Genomic DNA, 27,038 nt, shown 5'->3' on the forward strand with positions numbered 1-27,038 from the left:
AATGGCACGCTATGGCAATCTGATGCATGCGCAGGTGACGACTCCCCCGCTTTAAGAATACCTGTGGTTATATAACCTGATTATGGCATGGTAATTGAGGTCAAAGCATCACAACTCAGAATATGCTCAATTTACAACTTTATTCAGTATATTCTGGGCGTATTCTTGTCCTCAGTATCGGATTAGTTGAAAACACTAAAATTCGTGACGACAACAGATAGTCAAATGAAATTGGTTTATTTAATACCTCTTCAATATGTTGTTTTAATATATACTCTCAATGGAAACGTTGCTGTACTCTGATTGCATTCATCCACCTCTTATGTCATGGATTTGTCAAATGTCAGATTATTCAATGAAGTTGGACACTGAAGCTTGAGCTAAATCAGTTTCAGGGAAATAGCTATTTGCATATATTTTGCATATTCATATTAACATACCATGTAATGTACAGTCTAGCTACAACGCCCTCGCCGACGAACTCACTCAGTCACAAACTACGATCTACGTGTGTTAACTTTTCAGAATTATTAACGATGCATTGCACTAGATCGGAGAGCATATTTGTTGCCAGAACATTAAGCTAATGTACTACACACGTCATGTCGCATGAAACACCGTGTCAATTACACACATTATGTCTTATGAAACACCACACCACCAACAAATATAAACCTCATAAATGAAATACTACGCCGCCACCACACGTCACATAGGCATTTCTAACATACCGGTATATTTATTTACAATTATTTTTTTTTCTGAACTGAACATGCTGATACTATACACACAATTGTAAATCATATGATATCGCTTTCATTGCGAAAATTTGTTTCTCTTCTTAAACATTATTATTATTTTTGCCATCGATCACTGCTTTGATTTCATCGTAAATAGCACTAACACGAGTATAAACGTCAGGAACGCCCATCAAGCCGCATTCAGCACCCCAACTTGTGATGCCAGCCAGGAACCACTCTCCATTGTCACGACAAATTAACGGTCCACCACTGTCTCCCTATAAAACATCAACAAAATAATAATTTAAACACTTCAAATAAACAAGATTACAGTAATAAACAGCTGAGTGGCCATGGACAGTCGATCGGGTCAGTGGTACGTGGGGCCACAGGGTTCATTACTATACTAGTTAGTATAGTATACGGGGCCAAAATAAAAAGCACGTAGTGCGAGAAGGAATGACACCTTTGGGGACTAGTGACGTCACTGAGTTAGATTAGTTCAATTTTTGATAATAAAATAACATTTACTATGGTAAATATAACACACATTTAAATATAGCTCACCAATGAAATTCGCTGACGCGATTAAATTAAAAAATAGAGCTGACATTTGACGAATCACGTTTTAAAATCCTCGATAAGAAATATTATTTTTGCAAGGCTTGGCAATAAAATCCTGAAATACTAGAACACCAGTCTGCACTAAAGGTTGTGATGACTAATTACTGAATCAAACATACTTTTTTATTATTACTCTTATTTAATTTAATTTAATTTAATTTAATTTAATTTAATTTAATTTAATTTAATTTAATTTAATTTAATTTAATTTAATTTAATTTAATTTAATTTAATTTAATTTAATTTAATTTAATTTAATTTAATTTAGAAAGTCGATTTCAAGATTCTCTCGGATAAAATTTCTCATAAACTTTAAAGAATTTAGAGTCCTTATGATGAACTGGGAATGTGTTCTGCCATGAATATTACCACATGCACTCATGGCCTAGCATTTGTTCCCGGTCATAAAAAAACACACTGACAGTTACCACTAACGCATTGTTAGCCACAAGAAAAATAGTTCACTGTTCCGATAAGATGAAATTTGATTTAACCAGTTTAAGATTAATGTTTGTTTCTTCCATAACAGTTAGAGTGCAAGTTCTTCATCAATTTTCAAAACTGGATGCAAGACTAGGAGTCGATCTCAGAACAATGAAGTCCCGGTATGAACATTTAACTGACTTACCTAGCTGTTAATTGGTGAAAGCATGAAACAAGTGGCCAAGACATATATTACATAAATAAACAAGTATCAATTTTTTTTAAACAAAACTTTGAGGGAAGTTTTGGCAATGATGAGTTATTGATACAGAGGAGCATCACGTGGTGCGTTTGGTTTAATTCAGATAAGTACTGTCTCCATGGAGATTCTGATCGCCTCGAGCGTTACCTTAGAGAGTCTTCACCATAAACATTCCGGAGTTGGTTATATATTACTTACCGAGCACGAACCAGAAATCCCGGTGCCAGCACACAGCATACTTGGTAGTATGTCTATAACGTTGCTCCAAACATATTGACATATATCCTGGGGTAACACATCTACGGTTGCTTCCTCTAGAATGTTGTTCACCGATCCTGTTTGTATTACAGTAAAAAACAAGATAAATGTTTATGAAATGCATTAAATATAGTTCGAAAACCCAGAAATTCACGAGGAAATATATTATTTAATGAACTAGTTGCCTTCCATGCAATGTATACGATAACAAAAACAGAAGAAAAAGATGTCTATTACGTCACGTGTATCAGTGTGTCCAGTGTGATTTTTTATGGATTCTGATTTTTAGGAATCTCTCAACACCAAGTAAAGACAGATTTTTGACTGCTGGGATAGTCAGACCTCACAAACCAAATCGATATGGCCCCTGATTTACTAGTTTTCACACACATTTAATTTATAAAATTTGAATTTCATTTCAACAACGCTACTCACCATTTTCGTCTTCAGTTCCCCATCCAGTGACAATACAATCACCCGAAGAAACAAATTCTTTCCCAAGAGGGATCACATTAACATACTCGTTGAGTATCGCGGGTTTATCTAATTTAAGTAAAGCATAGTCCTTGTCCATTGTGCAGTTCTTGTATACAGGACTTCGGATTATCTTGCTTACATGGCGCACTTGCTCTACACCTTCCTCTTCATTCAATAAATGATCGCCAAGTATAACTGTAGCTTCGTCTTTGGTTACACTACAATGAAAAGTGAATACGGTAGACGATGTTATATCACAATAGTAGACTTCAAATATGAATAAAAAACATAAATAAAGAAGGATTGTACACAATAGTGTTATTTCATTTGTTAACTACTATCCTGTGTTTTTCCCATTGTGGGTCTGTATATTCAGTAAAGTTTTCTTTCAGAAACAGGCTCTTCTTTTTAGTATAGTCACAACTAGGAAAATCATTCAGGAAATCCCGAAAAAACACCAAAATTGATTTTGGACTAAGACCAAAAATATCGTGTTAGAAGTTTCATCATGATTATTCAGTAATTGTCCAATTTAATGAGGTCCGCCTGCACGATTTCATTATGCAAATTTGGTCATTTACGCAAACAACCTACCAACAAACAAAAATGTCAATAGCCATGCACACATGTTCTACAATTTGCGCGTTACGTAATAAATATTATATTAGTGCGGAATTATTTACAGGACTCCCGAATGTCTTCAAAATTATAAGGCCTTCTCCAAAGTGTATATTATATATGGTTTGAGGTGTTAGATTACAAATCAATAAATCTCGATTACTCGAACTCTCCTGGGATATACACTCCCCCTCCCCCACGATAAAATGCTTGTGAATGCAGACTTTAAATCTTAGAAGTGGCTTTGTAATCAGACTTTATCCTATACTTGGTGGGCGAGTCTATGTCACGTACATGATCATAGAAATCCATGCAAAATCACACATGCATTGTGTGAATAAAGTCTGACAACGCGAGTACAAAGCATAAAACATTCAGGCGTCTAGTGAGAGAAAAATAAGAGAAATCGAATATAATATCATGTGTTTTAGCTCACCAAAAAATTCGATATCGCGTTGATCCTAGTATCATTAAAATTGTTAATTGCAAAAAACGAGGAAAAATATCAAAACCCAAAACTGAAATACTGTAGTTTTATAGTAATTCTGTATATGTGCCAAGTGTGTCTAATTGTTTCGTTTCATACAAGCACGGTCGTGGCATAATTCGCTACATAGTATTGGACAGCAGATACGATTGTTTCAATACATACCCAGCAACACAATGTGCAGCTGTCAACACGTAATGTTTATCGATCAACGAACCACCACAAAACATAATCTTTTCTTGATCTCCTTCTTCTTCTTCTTCAGATACCAGCGCTGCTTGCCATGGGTATGAATGGGCAATCGCGTCTTCGCCATTAACAATGCGAGGTTCTAATTTCAGACTAGGCTTGACTAAAAAATAAAGTTTAAAATTGGTCGTCACATCATACAGTGAAACACATGACACTAGTACTAAGAGAACACAATATTTAATGAAAATGTATTGTTGTAATTTAAAGCGGAATTAACTTACCAGATAACAATGTTTCGCCAGTAATCTACAAATTAAAACAGATAAAAAACAGCCAAATCAAAAAGATAAATAAATAGATAAACAGATAAACAGATAAACAGATAAATAAATAAATAAATAAATAAATAAATAAATAAATAAATAAATAAATAAATAAATAAATAAATAAATAAATAAATAAATAAATAAATAAATAAATAAATAATTTTTCTCTGCATGCACACTTATATTATATATATTCACATGTACATACCCGATGTCGGGACTTGGCAGAAATTCCAATAAATAACGCAGTTAAATACAAGAGACACACATATCGTTTGTCCATCTTCATACTATATATTAATATGTCAGCCTGTTTAAATAAAACAATTACATAATTACGGATATTATGTCGTATTTATTGTGTTCATGGCCACATATTATTTTTCCCCCAGAAATAATATACATACCTAACATATGTTACATTCTGGACAGTTCACATACTATCTGCGTAGTTCACAGATAAAAACTTATGGATGTGGTATTATGACTAATTATTATTTCATTGTGTATGACATACTAGTAGATCAGATTCCATCGAACAAAGATAATTTTTTTTTTTTACTTTATGAAGGCGTTAGATCATAATTTATTATTGTATAAACTCTGTTTGGAGGTTATTAATGGACAAATGCTGATTAATTAAAGAGACCTATATAGTGATGTCATGTGTTAAAAGACTACACATTATTGCATTTTTTTTATGTAATGCCGGGGAAGACAAATGTTCAAGCAAAGTCCCTTTTTATTTTGAATTTAATAATTGTATTAAACAGTATATTTAAAAAAAAATTATCGCGGAATACAACAGCTGTTAATTTTCAGTTTTATACGCAGATATTGCATATTGAAATAAGGTCGTTCAAACAAAATTCAGACAGGCAGGGACTCTTTCGTGTGTGAGATGCACAAGCCATAGGGTGGCAATAAAAGAAGAATGGGCACAGAGTGATTCCTTAAAAAATGTAAGAATGTTTTACACTTCGTGCTTGCTTAAACCCTAAGTAAAATATATATATTGTCTGGTCAAAGATTAGAGATATTCCATCCACTCAACTCAAGTAACAAATATACTGTCACATATAACCTTCTATTTTTGTATTAATTTTCAATTTCAGACATGCTTCAATGTGAACTTTGACCCAATGAATAAGTTTATTTATTTATTTATTTATTTATTTATTTATTTATTTATTTATTTGAGATGGGTCACAGTAGCATTTAAGAACAACAGAAGAATCGATAATACGTTTTTTTCTTTTCAATAGTATTTTTAATCAGTCCAATAACATTTCCTGTGTCGCGGTTTAGCTTATAACAGCATGCCCCATGTAGAGTGGTTCTCAGTTTCTCATGTTATCAGTAAAATACATTGGACGTAAACGACTGCCAAATTCACGTTGTTCGCGAGTGCCACGAGACTTGTGCTTATTGCCCCTAAATCACTTTCAAACTCATTTCCGTCAACACGTCCACAGTTGCCATTTAACCGTGGTATTACATTCCTACTTTTACTTCTATACATTTCACATAGTTGATTTAGAAACATTAGAATTATACATATTTAGACCGACTTTTCATGTCCGAGAAGTTCGAGCCATGGCCTCCATTTTGGCCGCTATATACGGAAACAAGTTTGGTGGCCCATTCTTAATTTGCTAATTTTCAAAATGGCCTCCATTTTGGCCGTAATATATGAAAACTAGGTTAGTGATCTTTCTAATTCATTCATGCTAATTTTTTGACCGACTTGTGGTGAAAAAAGCTAAATATAAAATAACTAAATATTAAGATAAGTGATTTTTTCCATCGATTTTCGAGTATTGCTTTACAAATAATGTATGACGTAGATCGATATGTTGTCTGTAGCGATCAGCTGTGATTTAATATCATATTTGCATAGCAATATAACAAGCAACACAGCTGTTGAAATTATAACCCTTTTTTGATTTGAATGGAATAAACACTAAAAATTAAATGCGTTGTCATATTAACATAAAATGACCTCTATTACTTTGCATGATAAAACAATAACATTGAAATTGAATAAATCTACTTGTTATACACAATAGTTGAAGATGATTGTTGTTTAGCGTAACATTGGAATTTGATTGAAATTGACACCTGAACGATACAACCCCCAATTTTGAAGCGACATTTTGTACATTGATACGTATTAGTATTTTTTGTAACTTCCTCGATATTTTTGTTAAAAAATGCATCAAACACGTAAAATTCAAAAGCTAACACATACAGGAGCAATAGAAAATCGACAAAGAACAGTTTTACCAGGAACGGTGACAATATATTGTGTCAGCTTGTAATAGGAGAGGTGGTAATATTTATTTAAAGAACATATTCCATTAAATCACGCAACGATAGCCAGCAGTTATGTGTACTACCAATTCGATTCAAAAACTGATATGAAATTCTTTCAATTTTTTTTCAGCTCAATTGAAATAACGTCAGGGTATACTGTATAGCGGCAGTGTGGTAGCAATGTTGGTGCACACGGTTTACAACAACGTTCTTTTTAAATATGAGAAATATAATGAAACTGAATTTGTAACAAACCTACCTGTTATGAATACCTTCTATGATATGAACTGCTCTCTGGTCACCACAGACATACACGACATATTAGCAATATATTAATCACCCCACAACAGTCAACACTTAACCGGAATACTACGTGATGATGTAAATAATGCACTGACAGCAGCTGGCTCACATACTGGGTCGGTTTGCAATTCAGAATTTAAAATCCTTGAAATCACATGCCTTTGATAGAACAACATTCAATTTATTACAAAATAACTTAACAATTGTTATAGGATTATGGGGCGTACATATGTTCAGACGGGACGACAACGATTGCTTCATTACATGTATTTGCATAGATTGCGTGAGAAGTTTTCATACTAACAAATTATAGTATAACTTATTTTTGACCTCCAGTCAAACAACGGTATGACATGTATTAAACTCGGAAAAAAATCTGATATATTGTACGGTGGGTATTTTATTTTATTTTCACTATATTTTTATTATTTTGTAAAATACATGATTAAATACGTATTTAACACACTGAGTAGCCCTGGAACGTATCTGTGAGTGAGCGGCACTATGACATACACGCATACACAATGCATATAACATATGAGCATATTCTAAAAATAAAGACGGCTTGATTTATTATTCCCCGATGTCGTTTTTTAAACGCTTATGAATTGCATATTCGTTGTCGAGTTCAGCTTCGTACTATACATGTACCGGGCTACTACAACGTGATTGGGCATCTTCCACGTATCATTAGATAAATGCAAATCAATTACGTCATATTCGAATTGTAAATACAATAAAACGTATCAAAATAAATACAATAATTTAGTTTTTGATTCAAAGGTTTGAAAGAAACATAACAATTTAGTTATCAGGAATCAGTCTGAATCGTGGTACATCTTTAATTTGCATATGCGTCATTCAAAGTTGAAAATGATGGCGCTCTCTTTTACAACCGTCTACTTGGTTTATCGGAGTTTTATTCCGTCAGATTTCCCAGTGTTATAACCTGTTGTTTATCAGACATTCTTTTAAAGCGGGGGAGTCGTCCCTTGCGCATGCGTCAAATGGCCATAGCGTGTCATTGTTTACACACATTGTTTATAACATGTGTTGTTATCGTCGCCTGGGACTCAATTCCCGCGCGTGCGCTGGTGACGACCTAGACTGGCGCAGTTGGGCGATTAATTTGTTTTTGTAGTTTAAATAAAATAAAAAAAAATCGCGAAATGGAGGTGTTAGCGCGAAATCACCCCGACTGGTTTATTCAGCAGGAAATTCGTTGCTATTAAATATTCATGAATGCACATATTATAATGAGGGGGCGCGGAAATACGTGCATAATATAGTAACATAGTCAACATAGTAAAGGTCACACTGCAGAGCCAACATGGCGGCACGTTGAAATTCGAGTTTGTCGTAGTCGTCGTTTCTAATTCATCCCAATGTGTAAAAAAGTAATTCGTACTAGTCGTAGAATTAAAAAAAAATCGGCTGCTGCAACCAGCCAACGTCTTCTCGGTCAGAGGTCAGTTGAAGAGACGTTGTGATTGGCTGAGATTGTCAATTACATCATTACTTGTTAATTACTACTTAACATAATTACCCGTTGAAAAATCGCCGGGTTCCTGCAGTGTCGATAGAGGGACATGCAGAATAAACCAGTCGGGGTGATTTCGCAGTTACACCTCCATTTCGCGAAATTTGTTATTTTATTTAATTTACATAAACAAATTAATCGCCCCGACTGCGCCAGCCTAGTGACGACCCTCCGCTTTGAAGAAATAGAGATATTAACCTTATAATTTGTACCGAATTTTGTCAGGTGATTTTATTATATAACCACTTACGCATAATAAGGCCTAGATACTTTACAACTACGAGGACGGACGACCGACATCGAAAACAATTTCAGCCAGCCACACGCCCAGGGTCAATTCTCCGATGCGGAATATACTAGTATGGGTGTATCTGCACAACACCACGCCCTCACAGTCGTCAATACATATGTAGAACCTGTGTCATATCCAATCATTCAGCTATATTTCACCCACCGGCAACGAATTAGAGTAATTCATGAATCAATGATTCGCGAATCACGATTCAAAAAATCCACAATAAAACACATGTCATGGACACTAGTGAATATATTTGTAAATACTTATTTAATTAATATTTGCGTTGGTGTTGTATCGTGACTTTAATTTAATAAATTATTGAAATTAATTTATTTCACTGGGATAATGAGTATTGTGATGTTAATATTCAATTGCATTGTGTGAGGTTACAACCATCTGTGTGAGCTTTTGGCGTGACTACCCGTTCATCATCAGGAAACACCTGTGCTATTTATCATTACATTATACATTTTCACGGCAGTAGAACAGGATTGCGGAAATGTTTCGTCATTTTGACTGTGCCACTGGTAAATAATTATTACAATAACAACCAACTATTATTATTCGTGATTCACGTATAGCCTAAGATTCGTTGATTCGTGAATGATTGTCACTCGCCGACAACAGCACATCAGTAACAATTTATCGCAATATAAAACAGTATGGTGTTGCAGCCATTTTGATCACATAACATACTGACGTGACCAATCCACGTGGGAATATATGGTTGAGAGGGTGACGATAATCAAACACTGCAGCGATGTCAACAAAGTGGTGGGGAGACTCCCATTGTTGTAGCAGACCGGTAGCGCCTATTTTGAACCCCCTTATTCACGGTCGAGTCTAGTTTTTTTACCCTAAATTTCAAGATTTTCGGTTATTTTAGCAAACTTTAGGTAATTTGTTATTAAAAACGCCAAGCTTTGAGCGATGGGACGCCCTCAATGTCGATTATTTCCCCAACTGGTTGCGGAGCACTTCCCCCCAAAAAATCCAGGTGAGTAATCTTCAAAAACGAAGTAAACACACAATATTAGCTGCTAATAAAATTTATCTCAGTGGACGTGCTTGAGCATTAGTGAACATAATACGCTATTCCTATAGGTCGCGCCATCTAGTGACGAAAGGCTTCTATGACGTAGGCGGGTGAGACTAAGGCCATTCAAAGCGCCGATTTCATTCCGATCATTTAGTCGTTCATCAATGGAGATTACAATTTTGTCAGATTTTACTATATTTTCTAGATAACGAACGACTACACAACCCGTGTACGCCATTATAACAACACAGAAGGGTTCCATCACTAGAGGGCGCGATGTATAGGAATGATTGTCGTACGAACTTTCCAACCACAAAAATATATGATGATAGAAGCTTTTGGGGGAAAGAAGTAATTTTCCACTACAGTTACATAGCGATCAAGTAAGATTTTTCAAATAATGCTATCAATGACATGTGACGACTGCAGGGTATTCTAGAATCGAATGGTATTACTAGAGGTATAAATAAACAGACACTTAGTAGGTGAAGTGTCTCATTTGAAACCGTGACGTCCGCATACAGATGGATACTTGTTTTCAGCCTTTATTTATTATGTAGAACAAATGCATCTATGTAAATACTGTCTTAATTAATTAATTCTACTGAAATTGCGAGTTTTAAACACAAAATGTCAACAATGGTGTTTCTTATTCTTACATGGCGACCAATTACTGGTTGAATGCTGTGTCAAAAATATATTTGTTATTTAACAAGAATGGAATAATCCACAAATCATCTGCATATAAAATGTCAATGCAATCCGGGTATGTCGAAAATGAAATAGGATTGTTGAAACATAATGAAATACAGCGATATTTGAAAACAAATTACACCCATTCCAAACATCAAACCAATCAAGAAACAGAAACTCTACATGATTGAATATAATATTTGAATTCATATATTTGATTAAAATTTAAAAAGTAGAAATGTTGTATCATATTCTCTCTCTTTAGTTAACTTATAAATGACGTTGGTGTCGTTTGACTGCTGGTAAACATATCGCTCCAATCCTGCAGCGAGTTTCAGGAATCAACTTATGGAGACAATTCTATGTCTGTTACGTAATTGTTGCCCGCCATGTGCTATTGCATTACTATATATTTAATCTTGTAATATTAAATTATGCTTATTTAGATATTTGTTCAGTTGTGTTACTTTGTTTGACCATTTTATATAGTTTTGTTCACATATGGTCACATAGTACCCTTGTTGAAATAGAGATAAAACTACTAAAGACATCTACAAGAGCATTACATACACTCCTCATTAGTTTTGTCACGTTTGTTTGAAGGCTGATTTTAAATGTCTTTGAACATTCAGGCGTTAAAAAAACAATGTCACACCCAAAACAATAATTATTACAGGTTTGGTATTTTGGGCACCCGATCTTTTGCTTTGATTGTGAAATTCGAAAGACGAATGTAAAATCAGCTTCTCCTGGCCATGAATGAATTTATTTAGAGATAATGCTTCTAAAGCATTGAGTTATTTCAGAAAATAATGCATGACACAACCTACTTATAAAAAACACACAACTATAATTGTTCTTTATAAGCTTCATTTACAAGTCCGCTAGCTGTTGGATGAATGTCTTTATCGAAGCCATCGACGGTGTTTAGTACATCTTCAGCAACATTAATGTCTACTTGAACACTAACGGATCGTACACTTCCTTTAGCCGTTTCGCGATTCTCTTCCTTATATGATTTCCTGTAACGATCATCGAACGAAAAAATAAATCAATGACGTAATCGAATAATTTCATATCACAAAATTTAACTAAAAATAAAGTATGTCGTTGAACTAACTTACTTTCCGAATGTTCTCCCGTCCTCAATCGTCTCTGGAAGTCTGTGGTTGCGTGTTTCTGGAAGGAAAAGCGCAAGAAAACCAGCCACAACAGAGGTTGCCCCCATGATAATATACGGCATTGGCTCCCACACATCAGCCAGTAGAAAGACGTAAGGTGATATAATACTGCCAACACGTGCACACATCGACGATACTCCCGTTCCCGCATTCCTTATGCAAATAATAGAAAAATATTAATATACTACATTTTCATATTCATTTCTCTGTATATATTGTCGAGCTCGCGGACGTATGGAATACTATTTCTAAAATCATAGCTATCGAGTTCTTACCTAACTGTAGTTGGATAGAGTTCAAGAGCATACACGTAAACAATGGTGAACGTTCCTGCAATACACATCTTTGCTATCATAGCAAGGGTTACAGAAACATTAACATTTTCTACAACAAAACAAAAAAAGAGAAAATTTGCAGAGCACTAATTCTTAGAGAAATCGACAATCTCTTGAACATGGAAAGCTGTGTCCTTGTACAGTTTCTTTTGGTATTTGATACCGCCACATTATGTGTCAATTAATACTACAGAGAATCACGTGAGGCGGAGTGTGTAATTAGTCAGCATTTTATCACATAGAACAACTAATATTTATATGTTGATGTTTATGTAGACTGTTGGTCTTCATATGAATTCAGTAGTGTGGTATTTACAATCAGCATACAGACATTGTCAAGTGGAAATTTGCAAAAATAACAAATGGTCAGATCAACATGACCAAGTGAGATATAAATCATAAATTATTCTTTTACCTGGTGGTACACTTATTATCAAGCATAGACCACCAATAACGGCCGTGCTACACAAAGCCCATCTTCGACCGACAGTTCTCATTAACCACCAACCAAGAAAACGTCCCGGAATTTCAACAGCTCCTGCGATTACAAATGTGATATACGGGTTTTCACCAATCTGGTCTGTATTCAGTGAGATTCCATAATAGACAAAACTGCACGAAAACCTACAACAAAGAAAAAATTACGAGTGCAGTAACTTTTCAAAATCAACATACCATTACCACTACCATCGTTCTATGCACTCATAAATTGTCAGCATGTACAATATGAGTGACGTAATGCACGCCGCCTACTCACCAGTTGAAAGACATCAAAACTGCACTGATCCGCAAATTCGGAGTTTTAAAAATATCAACAGCTGTATATTTTTTGGGCTGTAAAATTGAAAGCGTTTAAGTGTATTATTTACACGAGTTGTTGGGGCAAACTTCACTTCTACCGTTGTAAAATGATCGGTATAACACACAACATATGCAAAAATGATTGATATAGAACAGACAAATCACTTAATTATGCAGTCGAGATATACACTGAACAAACAATCATACTAAAATATTTGATTGTAGAATGTTTCTACCCTACCTTTTCCTCAATTTCTTCACCCTTTTTTATCTTCTCTGCCATCTTCTTTTCATCTTTGAACAAATTGTCTGGTACTTTTGTTTTGTTCATTTTAGCCCATTTATTCAGCACTTTCGTCGCTTTAGCATACTTCGATTTTTGTATAAGCCACATTGCTGACTCGGTAACTAACCTAAAATCAATTTGATACTAGTTTTGTTACTTGATAGTGACTTAATTTCAGAATTTTTATTGATTTCATTTAACTCGTACGGATTTGGTTTTGATATAGAACTCGTGACAACGCCAAATTTCTGTAAATTTCTCCAGAAAATACAACTGTTGACTTGTTTTGAAGAACATTTCACTGTTTATAACTCCTGGCGCATGACGCTAGTGATTGGCATACAGCAGACAAGTTGCACCAGCAGACAAGAAAATAGCCCAATACTAAAATAATCATAGTTTGTTGTTATTGCACCCCATTCTTATCTCACTTCTATTCAACAGTAATCGTAAAATACGGCAACTTTATATGCCATATTGTGAACTTGAACACCACTGTTAGCAAAGATTACCACTCCTAAATGTTTGGAGGGAGGGGAAAACGTATTTTTCCCAACGCCAATGTTCGTTCAATGTTGGTACTGTCCCTGATAACATGATTTGATATATATTATAGATATGGTGTCACTATCAGTATATACATTGATAACGTTTACAAATCGTGCCACTTATCAAATACTAGACTTTGCAGTCTGAAATCAACTTACCAAATAGAGGGAAGAAAAAGTATCCAGACGAGACCTGAAAACAGTTGAATTTTGCGCCAATTTCCAGACAAGCCATATGCAATAATGCCAAATAACATGTAGAACACACTGAATGAAACATGGATAAGAGAAGAGAGTATTGTTCTGTATTTGAACCCAATCATTTCCATTACTGAAACGAGAAATGAACTTGATTAACTTTATTTTCCAACAGGCCTGGATGTTTGATCTGTAAGAATAATCTTTATAATAGAACGATGCATTATTAATGATTGTGTTAACTTACCTATCACATTTCCAGTGACATACACACTATGTGCAAATGCTCCAAGAAGAAACTGGCATACGACAAAAAAATAATATGTTGGTGAGAATGCCGCTGCAATGGCCACCACTATCGGTGACAACAAACATATATCATATACTATTTTCCTTCCATATCTGCAATAGAGAAAACGGGTAATCACTATATAAGATTTTGTATGTATACATATACAATGTTAAATTGTATGTATTCTTGGAAATTAAGTCTTGCAATCAAGGACAAACTTCTGGCTTATAGTTAGTTAAGTTTTCCCCCAGAATTCCACACCTGAAGCTTGAAAACATGGCTGCTCTTCCTTGGTTAGGGACTCGTCATAGGTGACACTGTAATATCAGAATTCAAGCCTATGATGACTTGTGGATAGGGTACGGTGTGGTAGTGTTGACAAAGGATAACAATGGTGTGACTTGTGGTGTCTGTGAAGACCAGATACACCAATCACTGTCTAAGTGCTAAAGGGTACAACACTCTCCTTCAATAGACCATTTTCCGTTCACTGCGAGAATCACGCGTTATGTGTGAAATCGAACGTAAAAACAGGACAAACAAAGGTCATAGCGTCGTAGTGGCGTCAAACATCGCGTGGGATTCGATAAACGCGAAAATATTTTGGGGGCATTTCCATGCTTAATAATGTGCTGTATACATTTGATGATAGACAATTTCGATTAAGTGAGGGTATTCGGAAGCAATATTCCTCTGTCAAAGATCGGTCGGTCAATGTAAGCTACGAAATAAGAGAAATTCTAGTTCAAAATCAAATCGTTCGATTTTTGCGGCAGACGTTCGACGCGCGTCTTTCATGCATCTCGCGAGATCTCACAATTGTACGGAAAATCACCTATTACAGTCTGAGTCTCTTGCTAGCAAGACCCCCTCCAAGCAGCAGTTCCTGGATGAAGCTGGCATGAATTTGACGCTGACGTCAAGGGTACCTTACTTATCCTGGAACTGTCATCTGTTAGTTGAAATAGTCAATTAGCCTATGTTGAACAGCACTGTAATCACCAACTTGACGCAGTCCATCATTGACAAATTTACCCATGACATCTCTACCATATCAGAAAATAATCTACTAGCAAGGGAAAGCATCACAAGCATTTTTCTGACGACAACCAGTTGTCAAGGGCTTTGAAAGTACATGCTGTCCACTCAATGTTGGCCGAGCAGAATTTTCACTGGTGTTTAAGTACATGTAGTTCCAACTCCAACTCACTGATTTCAGCGGCGAGTATAATGGCATTGAGTTTTATCCAGTTTACCCCTCCTTACCCTTGAAGGCAACAATGTACTACATGTTTGCCATACCTTTCTCTATCTTCATGAACACCACATCACATTGCGGGTATCATTTGTCCAAACTAAGAATTTGTCCAAACTAAGCATTAGTGTACAAGTCTAAAGCACTGAGAGACAAGCTATGGCTAAAGCCCCACTAACCGCTTCATCCCAGATTGACCTTTGTGCTCACAAACTTTTCAATGGAAGACATATATTCCTGAGATTCTAAATTTATACACAGAGGGAAACCTTGGCCCGTCACTGCTCCTCTGTAGTTGGCACAGTCTAAAGTTTATCAGAACTATAATGCTAATGACACTAGTAAGTAAACAGGCTGATAGCTCAAAGGTTCTGAATAATTCTAACATATTAATGGAAAAAGTGAGGGGCGTAGTAATCATGTTTCTGGAACACCAACTTACTGGCTTCAGTCATCCATTACATTCCTACTACATTGTTAGAATATTCCTCACTGTTACCCAACAAACCTGTAGTTGACAATGTAGCTAGTTGATTTGTGTCCCCTAAACTGTGGGCTAGACCCAGCTACCTCGCTATAGATCGTAACATTCCCTTTTGAGGCACCCTAGCAATCCGTTTCTAGGGACGAGAACCCGAGGTATATGCGTCACGGGCAACCTTTTTCTGCCTTACCACGTGATGTAAACACCATTTCATAGTTTCATAAGTTACAGGTTCTCTGTTTGTCGTAAGTGAGTTCCCCTTGACATGGTCAACATGGTTAGGCGGGTTGGGGATTTAGTGTTGACAGTACTGTCAAAGAGTACAGCAGACTAATGAATGAATATATTACTTACATGTCTGAGATTTGACCAAATATAATTACACCAACTAGATTTCCAAGCGGCACGATGGATTTGGAAAGCTGCTTCATCCAGTCCCTATCACACACTAAATCGAACTGTAACATAACCATATATTACAATTGTAACTTTTAACTTAGTACTGTGACTGTGTTACAAGAATTAGAAATGAAACGACTGCAGGCAATGTTGACGTTAATGCCTAGTAACCATGTTGATATGACTCTGGCAGTGAAGAATGAAATTGTAAAAAGTGTATTTTCCAGAAACTGGGTGAATACATTATTGTGAGTATCTCCCATATGACGCAAAAAGCTAAGTTCTGTTCAATTTTCATTGTTGCCAAATTGTGGCAAAACAATAACAGAAACTGATGGGTAGTTGCAGTGCACCCCATTCAATAACACCCAGTATGTTTTGTGTACAAAATGCCACCACACACGTGACTTGCAATATCAGGTATGCCAGTGATTCGACAGAAATGCAGGTACACACACCCTAGGCTACGCCACATAAATATAGTTTGAAAAGGATATGAACATTTCAAAGGCTAGTGATTAAAGACGGGAAGCCTTTACTCAAAAATTCTGATCTACATAGAGGTATTAAATGGTAGTTCTCGACTAAAACCACTACTGTATTGTTCAACCTATAACATATTGTGACATAAATTGTAAGTACACAGCTCTGGCTGTGTGAATGAAAGCGCACATGTTTGGATACTTTGCAACAACCCATTGCACATGTTTATTTTTAAGACTGCTGATACAGTCACAGGATTGTGTTATCAGCAGAATTTGAGATACATACATCCTGTCTCTCCCTGTGGCATAATGATATGTCTCATACAGAGGCATGGTAATTGGGAAATACCTTGGAATGTGCTGAGCCCAGTGTTATTGGCAATGAAAATAGATATGACATCATTGACCCGAGTCTTCTACTTTAAATTGGTAGAGCTTGGATAAAAAGTGTTCTATTCCACTACTAAAATGGACATTCTTGATACACTGATTGGTCTGTTATTTCGAGATAGCCAATCATTTCTTTAGACACATTTTATTATTAGCATGGCCATAAATTAGCTAGAGTATTTAAGTTGAGGCAAGTGTGAAAATCTTTAGCCAGGAAGGTGACCTGACTTGATCCTGTAACATCGTGTGATGCTGATTCCTGACTCCAGTGAGTTGTACCCTATACAGGGGTACAGATGCAGACGTGCTGTGCAGTAATTCCTGCTAATCAACAGGAACCACTGAAGCTCACTGCCTGAACTACCCCCGTTGTACCAGTGGTAGCAGATAGCAGTGCAGTTGCCGATACTCACTGGACACAGAGCACAAGTTTAAATTGTAGTGCAGCTGCTTCGACAGTGTGCCAGATACGAAGGAATGCAACATTGCACCTTGCTGTCCATTGGAGAGTGGAGTGTTCCCTGCAGCATCGATCAAGTCTCTAATTTTATTTCTTTACTGTGTATCCCCTATCCTTGCTGGTTCCAGTGACCAGCATCCCTGTTATTTGTTTATTAAAGTACAGGAAACCGTATATATTGTGTTGTGTTGATTTGTTATAATCGTTACTGGTATATTTCTTTCTCTGCACAGCCTCAGTTGTGGTGATATACATTCACCAAACGACCCCCATCCTGTGACAGCGGACAAGCTGAGAGGGAGGAGACTTATAAGACAAGCAAGCCACCAGTGACAAAGATTATCAGACGACATTAAAGACAAGCTCCCCGCTCCAGCGTAGCCCCACAACCTCCCCCGCATTTAACGTCACATTGGTGGTAGCGGTGGGATACTACTGGTGCAGAGGAGGTGAACCAGAGAAAGCAGATCATGGTGACTCCTGTTACAGATATGGCAGAGCAGATTCCAGTATAGAGTATCCAGATTGAACCAGTAGCTGATATAAAGCAAAGAGATGATCAGCAAATAAAGTTTGCACAGGTAGCAGCTGACGATACTGCGGAGCTGAAAGATCCAGTGGAGATTGAAAAAGAGGGGGTTGTGCAGCCAGTGGGTAAAGCAGAGGAGCTGCCACCACAGGTGACACCAACCTCTGGCTATGGGACCCAAGAAATGAGTAAAGCTGAATTGTTGACTGGCAGTAGAGTTACATCGGGAAAGCGGAGTAAGCCAGAAGTAGCAGAGAAAACAGATATACCATGGAGGCTGGATACAGCCACACCACAGTATCGAACAGCATTAAGAGGGAGACCAGCTGACAGAGCAGATGACTTATGGCTTGGGTACCCCCGGGCACAATCAACTGGCAGACAGTGACAAACCCCACCTCAGATTTATTTGAGGAGGTGAAGGAGGATCCAGAGCCTATAGTTGGACAAACGCTGAGCAGAGAAAAAACACTGAAAGGAGAGAAGACTTTCCCACAGGTGGGCATGTGTCCTGTGACAAAGCCTAACAGAAATTCCAGTCACATTTTATGGGAAAATGCCTCGGAGAGATTACAAAGCCTATTTTGAGCAATGTGTACTTGTAAATGATTTGGATATGGCACATAAGTCCAGGTATTTGGCAGTGAGTTTATCCGGCTTAGCACAGAAAGTGCTGACCCAAGAAACAGATGGCGGAGAAATACCATACCAAGAGTTAGTCACAAGATTGGACAAGAGATTTGGTCTCGGTGGGCAAGCAGATACCTATGCGGCAAACTGCGGTTTAGGCAGCGCAAGAAAGGTGAAAGTTTGCAAGAATTGGGGGAAGCTAGACGTGAATTAACAGAGATGGCCTACCCAGGTATGGACCCTGCTTCCTAAGAAAGGCTGGACAGGCAGTATTTTAAAAATGCAATCCCTGAGAAGGAAATAAGAGACCAAAAAACTTTGACCAGGCCATACAGGCTGCAATGGGGACTGAGTCACACTGGACTGGCTGAACAATACTCCAAAATTAGCAGTGCTGAATGCTGATTGTGACTCAGAGCTGAATGAAGGAATATAAGAAATGGGGGTAGGACAATTTCATCCAAGCCCAATAGCAGAGCAGCCTTGCAGTGGGTGACAAGATAGAAGACCAGAAAGGTGGAGTCTGATAGGAATTGAGTGTTACAGATGTGGTAGACGGGGGCATATTAAGAGAAACTGCGCTACCCCACCAAGCGGATATGCTGGAAATGCATCAAAACTAACCCCAGGGACCAAGGCTGGATCAGAAATGCAAACAGGCCCAGGCAACCCCAACAAGCAGTAAAAATGGTGCAGAGACGGAGGGGGCAGGGTACACAGCCAGTGGAAAAGAAACTAGAGGGACCAGATAGTGTGACTCCTCAGAAAAGGAAAGTAGACCCCTCCCTACCGTACATGACCATACTAGGGCGACACGTGGTATATTTGCGGCAGACAAAGTTGGTGGATTGCAAAGATATTTTTTTAATAGATACTTGGGCATCAGAAACACTGATGTCTAGAAAACCATATCAACGTATACATGTGGTGCAGAGACCTGCATTGGAAGTAGAAAAGACGCTAAAAGCCAGTATTATTGAACCAAGTTGTAGTTCCTATACCTTAGACGATATTATCATGTACGGCAGAGATGTATATGTGGAGTTAGAACGTTTGGAAAAAGTATTGGACAGATTGCTGGTAGCCGGGTTAAGACTCAAGTCAAAAAAATGTGACATGTGCAGAACCAGTAAAATGTATTCGGTTTCAGTTTCCATTGAAATTCAAAGTGCACTCAAGAATGATCTTTTTTAGTGAATAAGTATGCTCATGTACCAGGCAATTTACTCTTTCAATGCTTGTGACAAAGTATCTTCAGACTGCTTCCAAGTAACCTATTGCGGTAGTGTCGGAGTAGAATCTTCTCTTATGAACCTTATGACATAGTGTAATTATTAGTCGCATGTCCAGTCTGTGACAATCATGTTTCCAGTACAAAGTAGCGAAGGGATCTATTCCTTTACAGAAACAGGGGACCAAGGCTCTACTATACTTTTACTATACCTTTTTCCCAGAGGTGACTGCTCCGCAGCACGCTACATTTAAAAGCATACTTTAAATGCAACAAACCATCGATATTTCATCACGTTTTTCATAAATTGAAAACAACAACAACAACAACAACAACACATTTACAATGGCGATAAACATCAACCTACTGGTTAGAGGTTCACATCGTATCGCACGAGCCTCGTATACATGTGCTAACGTTACCATGGTTCATCTGACAGCCTTAAGATAGCGAGGTTTTGTGACGTTTTTAAATAAAACATTCTCTGTCTGTTGTCTCGTTCAGAACAGTAATTTAGGTTATATATATCAAAAGACTAAGTATAGAGGTGCAAGTTCGCACAAACTGGACAGACATTGTTTACATAATTATCACGTGACATCAAAAATGGCGAACCTTGTAAAAATGACTAAGTACGCGATTGCGAGAGCACACTGCGGAATTTCCTGGTGAAATTTAAGTTATGCATTGTCCGTAATCAAGTCCATTGAAATGCGTCTCCGATAATCAAAAGACCTATTATTCCGATTTCTATGCAGGTTTGTTTTTTTGTCCCCAAATTATTTCATACTTGGCACCTTTAACAGACTATTATTCTGTGACAAAGTATTTTCTTTAAAAACCCAGACATATTTCGCACCATCATTATCTTTTGAACGATAACTGCGAGTTTGAATGTCCTAGTCCGAACGCACTTGATTTGGCGGCGGTCCCAATGGGTCGTTCTCGATCAAAACTTCAACTCGAGAAAAACGCGAAAAACAGTTTTGGTTAATAAAACACTGTAGATTTGCTGCATTATTATAAATATACACTAAAAATGGCCAAACATATTAACCACTGATATCATAGAACTCATAAAGAGTGTCAGATAATGAATAATTTCAAACTCGAGCGTGAAAAATGAAGAAAACTGCTGGCATTTGAGTCCGTACTCCAGGAACGTTCGGGTTTTCCATTGTTATGCAAACGAACAACGAGGGATAATCCTCTGACAAACATTACTGTCCCACTGTACACGCTGACAGTTTACAAACAAGCTAATCCTTCAAGTGTCTCAGATAAGACATCTAATAAAACGGTTTTCATGGTGAAACAAAATGGCCGATGTTTGAAAAAAAATTGCTGTGTCAGAGTGCGACTCTGAGTGGCAGATTTTTCTTTGCCTCGTCTGTCAACGCTTTCTTTCTTTTCATCGCCATTGCGTTAGAAAAAAAAATGTATTAGTAAAATAGAATATTGACTTGGAAAATAAAACGATTTAAAAGAAAGTTGTGCAAAGTTACAGTACTCCTTTCGCACAACCTTCCGCTTTCCAATCACCTTTTTCTCTCGCTTTTGCGACCGCTTGTTGAATTCAACCGGACAATTTCCGCTTTTTTGTCGACCGAGCAAACCCCGAAATATCACCGCCCACCTGCTCGCTCGCGCGCATTTAAAATTCGGACTAACAGAATAATTTCCGAGGTTCACATTGTCTTATAATTGTCTTTCTGGTTTTTATAGATGTTGAACAGCTGACAAAAGTTCAAATACTTTTTGTTTTAACTATATATAATTATATGCACGCAACCTGACCCTTTGACCTCGATTTGGCTTGGACTGAATATTTTATTTTAAACAATATTCTGACGTGAAATACAAAATGTATTTCAACACAAGTACGACATGGTTGTCTGGGGTTTCTTTCCTGATTGTTGAGTCTTTGCAATGTGTTTTGTATAATTATTGTTGTTTTCCCCCGATGCTGAAGGACCGTAAAGCTAAATGGCAGTTACATGCATGGGCTGAGTGAAAGAAAATATTTCTAAGCCTAAAATAAAACCAAATATTACACCTCTTTGTGTATTTGTTAATTTTACATATGTTTGTCATGACAGTATGTTTGTAAATATCTAGAAAAATCTCGTCTTTCGTTGATAATTTCGATTGTTTGTTTGGAATGTCGATCCCCATTGGTTTCTCCATACTGAGTTTAGGAAGGGCGTCGATCAACACCGTGACAATCAGCCGAGAGAAGACAAACATTGACCGTAATTCATGGAGATCATGTCCGTAATTTGTGGGCTGAAACCCCAAATAATTAATCAAGTATTATTATTTTAATATATATTTTATTTTACATCGCAAAACTAAACCATGCCCAAAACAGAGCTAGAGTTGTTCGCGGTGAAACAACCGCAATGAAGACGATGCAACTTCAGCTAGCCATTTCTTACCTTGAAATAAAAAAAATAAAAATTCGAAGAGCATCGGGGAAAATATTAAGAATCATCCTTATCAATCGCTTGCTTTATTTTATTCAAATCCATGAAATTCACGATTTTTTTTACATTTGTTGGCAACTTCCGCGCTAAAAAAGATTGAAAATGTGGGTGTGGTTATTTTGCAAAGTCCTGTTGATAATACGGACAAATATGGTTCTGTGACCCAGTTCGTGCTCCGATCAGGTGACTCTCAGCCAATCAATGATGTTGTAACAAAGCATATTTGACGCTCATTGAAGGATCGTCGTACAATCCAATCACCGGCGTCGATTCACATAGTTGTTTGTGCTGTGACAGGCTTCAAAATTATTCGCTGAAAAACATATATTTTGACAAACTGATGGAATTTGACCTTAGTTCAAAAAGAAAATACTAGGCTAAGATACATTAGAGCTCACGCGAATCAGTTTTCTCTGCAAGTTGTGAAATAAAGTAAACCAGAGTAGCGTCGATGATTTTCAGCCCTGAAGGACTTTGAATTGTTCATCGACTGGCCACCAAATAGTTATGACTATAACTAAATTTGACACGTTTTTCTTTTAAGCCCAATAAATTATTCATACATGTCAAGCTCTGTTCGATTTTTTCAGGGAATGTGGCCGTTTTTAGTCGAAAATATTTTTTGTGGGAACACTTTTGCGGTACGTATACGGTATAGACCGAGCTCATTCAATGATCGTGACTTAATTTTAAAAATTGAATGTCAAATTTACCAGACGTGGACCGATGTGGATTCGATATCGTTATTTTTGGAATTAATCACTAACATTTCCTCGTTTCTCTGCCCTGTCAAAAGGAGTTACCTAGGCTTTTTTTCACGTAACCGTCTCATTAAAATACAAATACAAATATTACATCTAGAACATGCACCCAAAACACGTAACAAGAGGTCCCAGTTCAGTTGCTTTCACGATACAAGTGTAATACAGCTATTAGATTTGAGGAGTCGTTCAGAATGTAATAATAGTTAATACTAGTTGTATGTTCACACTTCACTATCAAAACCACCATTTCGACCACTCATGTACCAGTGATCAGTGTTTGGGCGAGCGGTCAATGTTTTCAATGAGCGAGCGAGCGAAAAAAAAAACGCGATTAAAATGCGGTCGGTTTCCGGTCGGACAAGACCGCGTGGTCGGAAATTAAGCGATAAGCGGTCGATGTAAAAGCGGAAGGTTGGGCGAAATGAGTACTGTATGACCATGTTTCTCCGACGAAGTCTCGACTGACAATAATGCTGACAATGGACGTTAGATAAACACGCATTGTTTGCAACTGGAAGCTTATCACCCGTTATATCAGAATCGTCAACAACAGAGTATACAGATAAGATTTTATCATTTAATTCCTTCCAAAGATAAACACTATGCAAATATCCACGAAACGGCAGTTGTAGTCTTTTCTGCTAGTGTTTTAAAACACTAATTTGAGCAACGTTATTTCGCAATTTCGATCTTTTGTAAACCTGGGGTGATGTATCAAGGTCTAAAGTAACCGTTTTATCAATTTTTGAAAAATCAAGAAAAAAGTGAAAATTTCCCTTCTCGCTACCTTAATCAATCGTTGATTTGAATGTGATTTGTTCGTGGTAGGAAAAACATATCATAGCGTATGATCGCGTGTGACAGATGTATATATATTACATTAGGTGATGGTGGGTACCTGTACGAATACATAATATAAATAATACAGTAAATTGTTGCAATTCTAAAAGCATATCTATATCTTATTTAAAAATGGACATAATTATAATCAAAGTGATTAGACACGTCTACACTTCATAGATAGCGTAGCATGTCATGACACACATATAGTTGTGATAACATAAATTACCTCAAAAACAACCGTGTTTTCATACCAATAGTCATCATAAACCCACTCGCCGTCACAGTCAGTTGTTCCAGAACGTGGAAAGCAGGTCTCTACTGGATCCCCCTGGGATACGTTGACATCGTAACGTTCACACTGCTCCCATTCACTTTCACTATAACTGTATGGTATAGTACAATTCTTCAACTTGGAGTTGGTCTCGTACGTCTGGTTCTTATGTGTTCGACAGTAATGGTCAGCTGATGCACTGTAAAACGTGTTGCCCATCTGATAAAAAGCTGTAGCGCCAGTCACGATCAATATACAAACGTATTGAATTTGTTGAGAACGTCCAAAAGAACCGACGCTTTTCAAAATGGCTTCAAATTGTGTCATTTTGAAATGACTACTGAAATGACTACTAAAATAGTAGCAGTTGGTCAGTCAGGTGCGAATACACGCCCTGTGAAGTCAACGGAAGTGTGTTTTCTGCACAAGTACTGGTGGATTTTGACCTGATATCATTGATTATCTACATAGTGACTGACCTTGTCACTGAACAATCTTGATTAATTGAGATAAAGACTATTATTATTAATCTGTCACCGTAACGCCATAAGTTACAGCGTGTCGTAATTTTGCGGTACTTTGCGGGGTATTTTCACCCTACCATATTAGGAAATGCGAATTCCAAATATGGGATGATTACGCGCGTAAGCGTCCTCTAATAATAAAAACAAACATGGCTGCCACCCAGTTTTGACCGGACTCAACACAAAGAGGTTCGCTGATTCTGTTCTAAACTTTTTGGATTTCGGCATTCTCATGAAGTGTGCTGTGCGTCGGTCGATACTCTCGCTGTACTGTCTTCGTGCATACTTTTGGGTATCCTCGTAATAACCTTGAATAATGTTGCGATGATTAGTAATATGACATTTAAGACAATAGCGTGTCACGCACGTGGAGTGGAGTGTTTTAAGACGAGTCGAATCGAGTCGAGTCAATTGCAGTGAAGTAATTTTTGATGAACGGGTAAAACAAAACAGAACAATTACTGAAATACCCTACAGGAAGACTTATTACAAAAGAAAACTAACTCCTACCAATTATAAAGATATCTGAAAACATATAGCGGGACCATACTTATGATTCGTGAGTAATACCCGTATACTAACTCTGCTGTCAGGGTATGAAACAATTATTTTATACTTAAAGGTCATTACCCGGGTCGCACAGCAACGTGTTAAATTGCTGATATCACAAGAATATGAAATCGTTCGATCTGTTTGAACAACATGTTTCCAAAGGAGTTTAACCGCAGTGGAATGTGTAATATTTCGCGAGCTTAATTTCTGTAGTACGATCAAAATAAACACAAAATCACAAAGACATACTTTTCTACAAACCAAGCAATGCTTTTTGCTATTTGCTTTCATTCTTGCTATAACTACCGTAACGTTATCAACACAGTTCAAGTATACAATAAAGCCCTAGTACGAAATCCGTCTCAGGCATAAAGTCGGACTCGAGATAAAATGTCGAAACCACACTTAAATATATATTTTACAACAGAAAGTGCTTTCCAGAAGTATGTATAATGGCTTTATCTGAATTAAAATGCACCACAAAAAAACAATAAATAATAGAATGCTTTTAAAAGAATTTTAGTTTTCAAATATGCTATGAAAGTCCGAAAAGTTGAGGTCAGAATTCGAAACAAGCCTTAGTCGTTTCCTATTAGCACAGTAAAACGTGTACATTGATGACACATGATCTGTATAAAAGTCGGAGACGCACTAAGTGGGTTTTTGGGATAGAATAAAGTCCGTCTACGAGGACGACATTGAGTTCCATATACCTGTGTGACCTCCGAATTCAAACCTAGCCTCGAAGGAAACTTCTTAGCCAGTAAAACCTGGTCAGTTTTGCTGTCGAGAGATCCCGTACAAAAGTCGTAGAGTAATATATGAGACAAAGAGATTTGAAATACGAAAACGAGTCACATTCGAAATGACGACATTCAGTGTATGTAAAAACCAACAATGAAGCATTCAGGTGTGTTTTACAATATTGGCCGCTTCTGTTACAACATCAGTGTATTTTATGATGATTCAATCATAATAACAAGGCAAAACTCTCTGTTTTCTAGCCCTGCGTACAGTCCTGAGGGTTGGCCTACTTCCGCTGATCGTTCGGCGATCAGAGGAAGTAGGCCAACCCACAGGACTGTACTCAGGGCTATCTGTTTTCGTGACAGGGTACATCGTTAGAACATTATTCAGAAACTTCGGTGTCAGAATCAATTACATATATATGACAAATCTTTTGGTTTACATTCGTTTCTCGATTATAGCTTATTAACATTGAATGTCACGACTGGGATTATTGTGTTATTATTGGTTCACAGACGAACGTGATCACTGGTACCGCTTATTACTGTTGATTATTTGATACAGTTGCATTGCATTGTAATTTGTACTATTAGTATTGCTTGTCAAAATGTTAAGTTTACCTTTTGTAGTAATGTGTTTGCTTCAGTCAGGAACTGAGCAATGAGAATCACAATAATTTGTCTAATTGGTATTAAAAATAATACCTGAAGCCTGGTATAGGTTGTTTTGTTGGAGTAGACGAGTATGCGCT

General features: G+C 37.0%; 2 protein-coding genes across 2 annotated transcripts; both read right to left on the bottom strand.

Moving 5' to 3' along the window:
• Window positions 1–708: 708 nt before the first annotated feature.
• Window positions 709–7,164, bottom strand: LOC100377421 (chymotrypsinogen A-like). The gene is made up of 7 exons (XM_002734607.3): window positions 6,983–7,164; window positions 4,616–4,717; window positions 4,363–4,387; window positions 4,055–4,241; window positions 2,743–3,002; window positions 2,248–2,384; window positions 709–1,018 (listed from the first exon to the last, which is right to left on the bottom strand). The coding sequence occupies exons 2-7, from the start codon at window positions 4,694–4,696 to the stop codon at window positions 842–844; spliced, it is 867 nt and encodes a 288-aa protein (XP_002734653.1). The 5' UTR covers window positions 4,697–4,717; window positions 6,983–7,164; the 3' UTR covers window positions 709–841.
• Window positions 7,165–11,443: 4,279 nt separating this feature from the next.
• Window positions 11,444–24,791, bottom strand: LOC100378016 (organic cation transporter protein-like). Its single transcript, XM_006816319.3, has 10 exons — window positions 24,420–24,791; window positions 16,331–16,434; window positions 14,193–14,347; window positions 13,907–14,078; window positions 13,155–13,326; window positions 12,870–12,946; window positions 12,528–12,736; window positions 12,053–12,161; window positions 11,721–11,930; window positions 11,444–11,618 (listed from the first exon to the last, which is right to left on the bottom strand). The coding sequence occupies exons 1-10, from the start codon at window positions 24,789–24,791 to the stop codon at window positions 11,444–11,446; spliced, it is 1,755 nt and encodes a 584-aa protein (XP_006816382.3).
• Window positions 24,792–27,038: the final 2,247 nt, after the last annotated feature.

The sequence above is a fragment of the Saccoglossus kowalevskii genome, chromosome 3 (genome assembly GCF_978046115.1).
Source record: "Saccoglossus kowalevskii chromosome 3, keSacKowa6.1, whole genome shotgun sequence".
In the NCBI taxonomy this organism is placed as follows: Eukaryota; Metazoa; Hemichordata; class Enteropneusta; family Harrimaniidae; genus Saccoglossus; species Saccoglossus kowalevskii.

Excerpts from the sequence above, each read along its gene's own strand:
- LOC100377421 (XM_002734607.3), bottom strand. The coding sequence starts at position 4,696 with ATGAAGATGGACAAACGATATGTGTGTCTCTTGTATTTAACTGCGTTA. Across the intron at positions 4,388-4,615 it reads CTGCCAAGTCCCGACATCGG|ATTACTGGCGAAACATTGTT; the intron begins GTATGTACATGT and ends TTTAATTTGTAG. Across the intron at positions 2,385-2,742 it reads GGGAACTGAAGACGAAAATG|GATCGGTGAACAACATTCTA; the intron begins GTGAGTAGCGTT and ends TAATACAAACAG.
- LOC100378016 (XM_006816319.3), bottom strand. The coding sequence starts at position 24,791 with ATGACACAATTTGAAGCCATTTTGAAAAGCGTCGGTTCTTTTGGACGT. Across the intron at positions 14,348-16,330 it reads TTTGGTCAAATCTCAGACAT|ATATGGAAGGAAAATAGTAT; the intron begins GTAAGTAATATA and ends TCTCTATTGCAG. Across the intron at positions 11,931-12,052 it reads CTCTATCCAACTACAGTTAG|GAATGCGGGAACGGGAGTAT; the intron begins GTAAGAACTCGA and ends TATTTGCATAAG.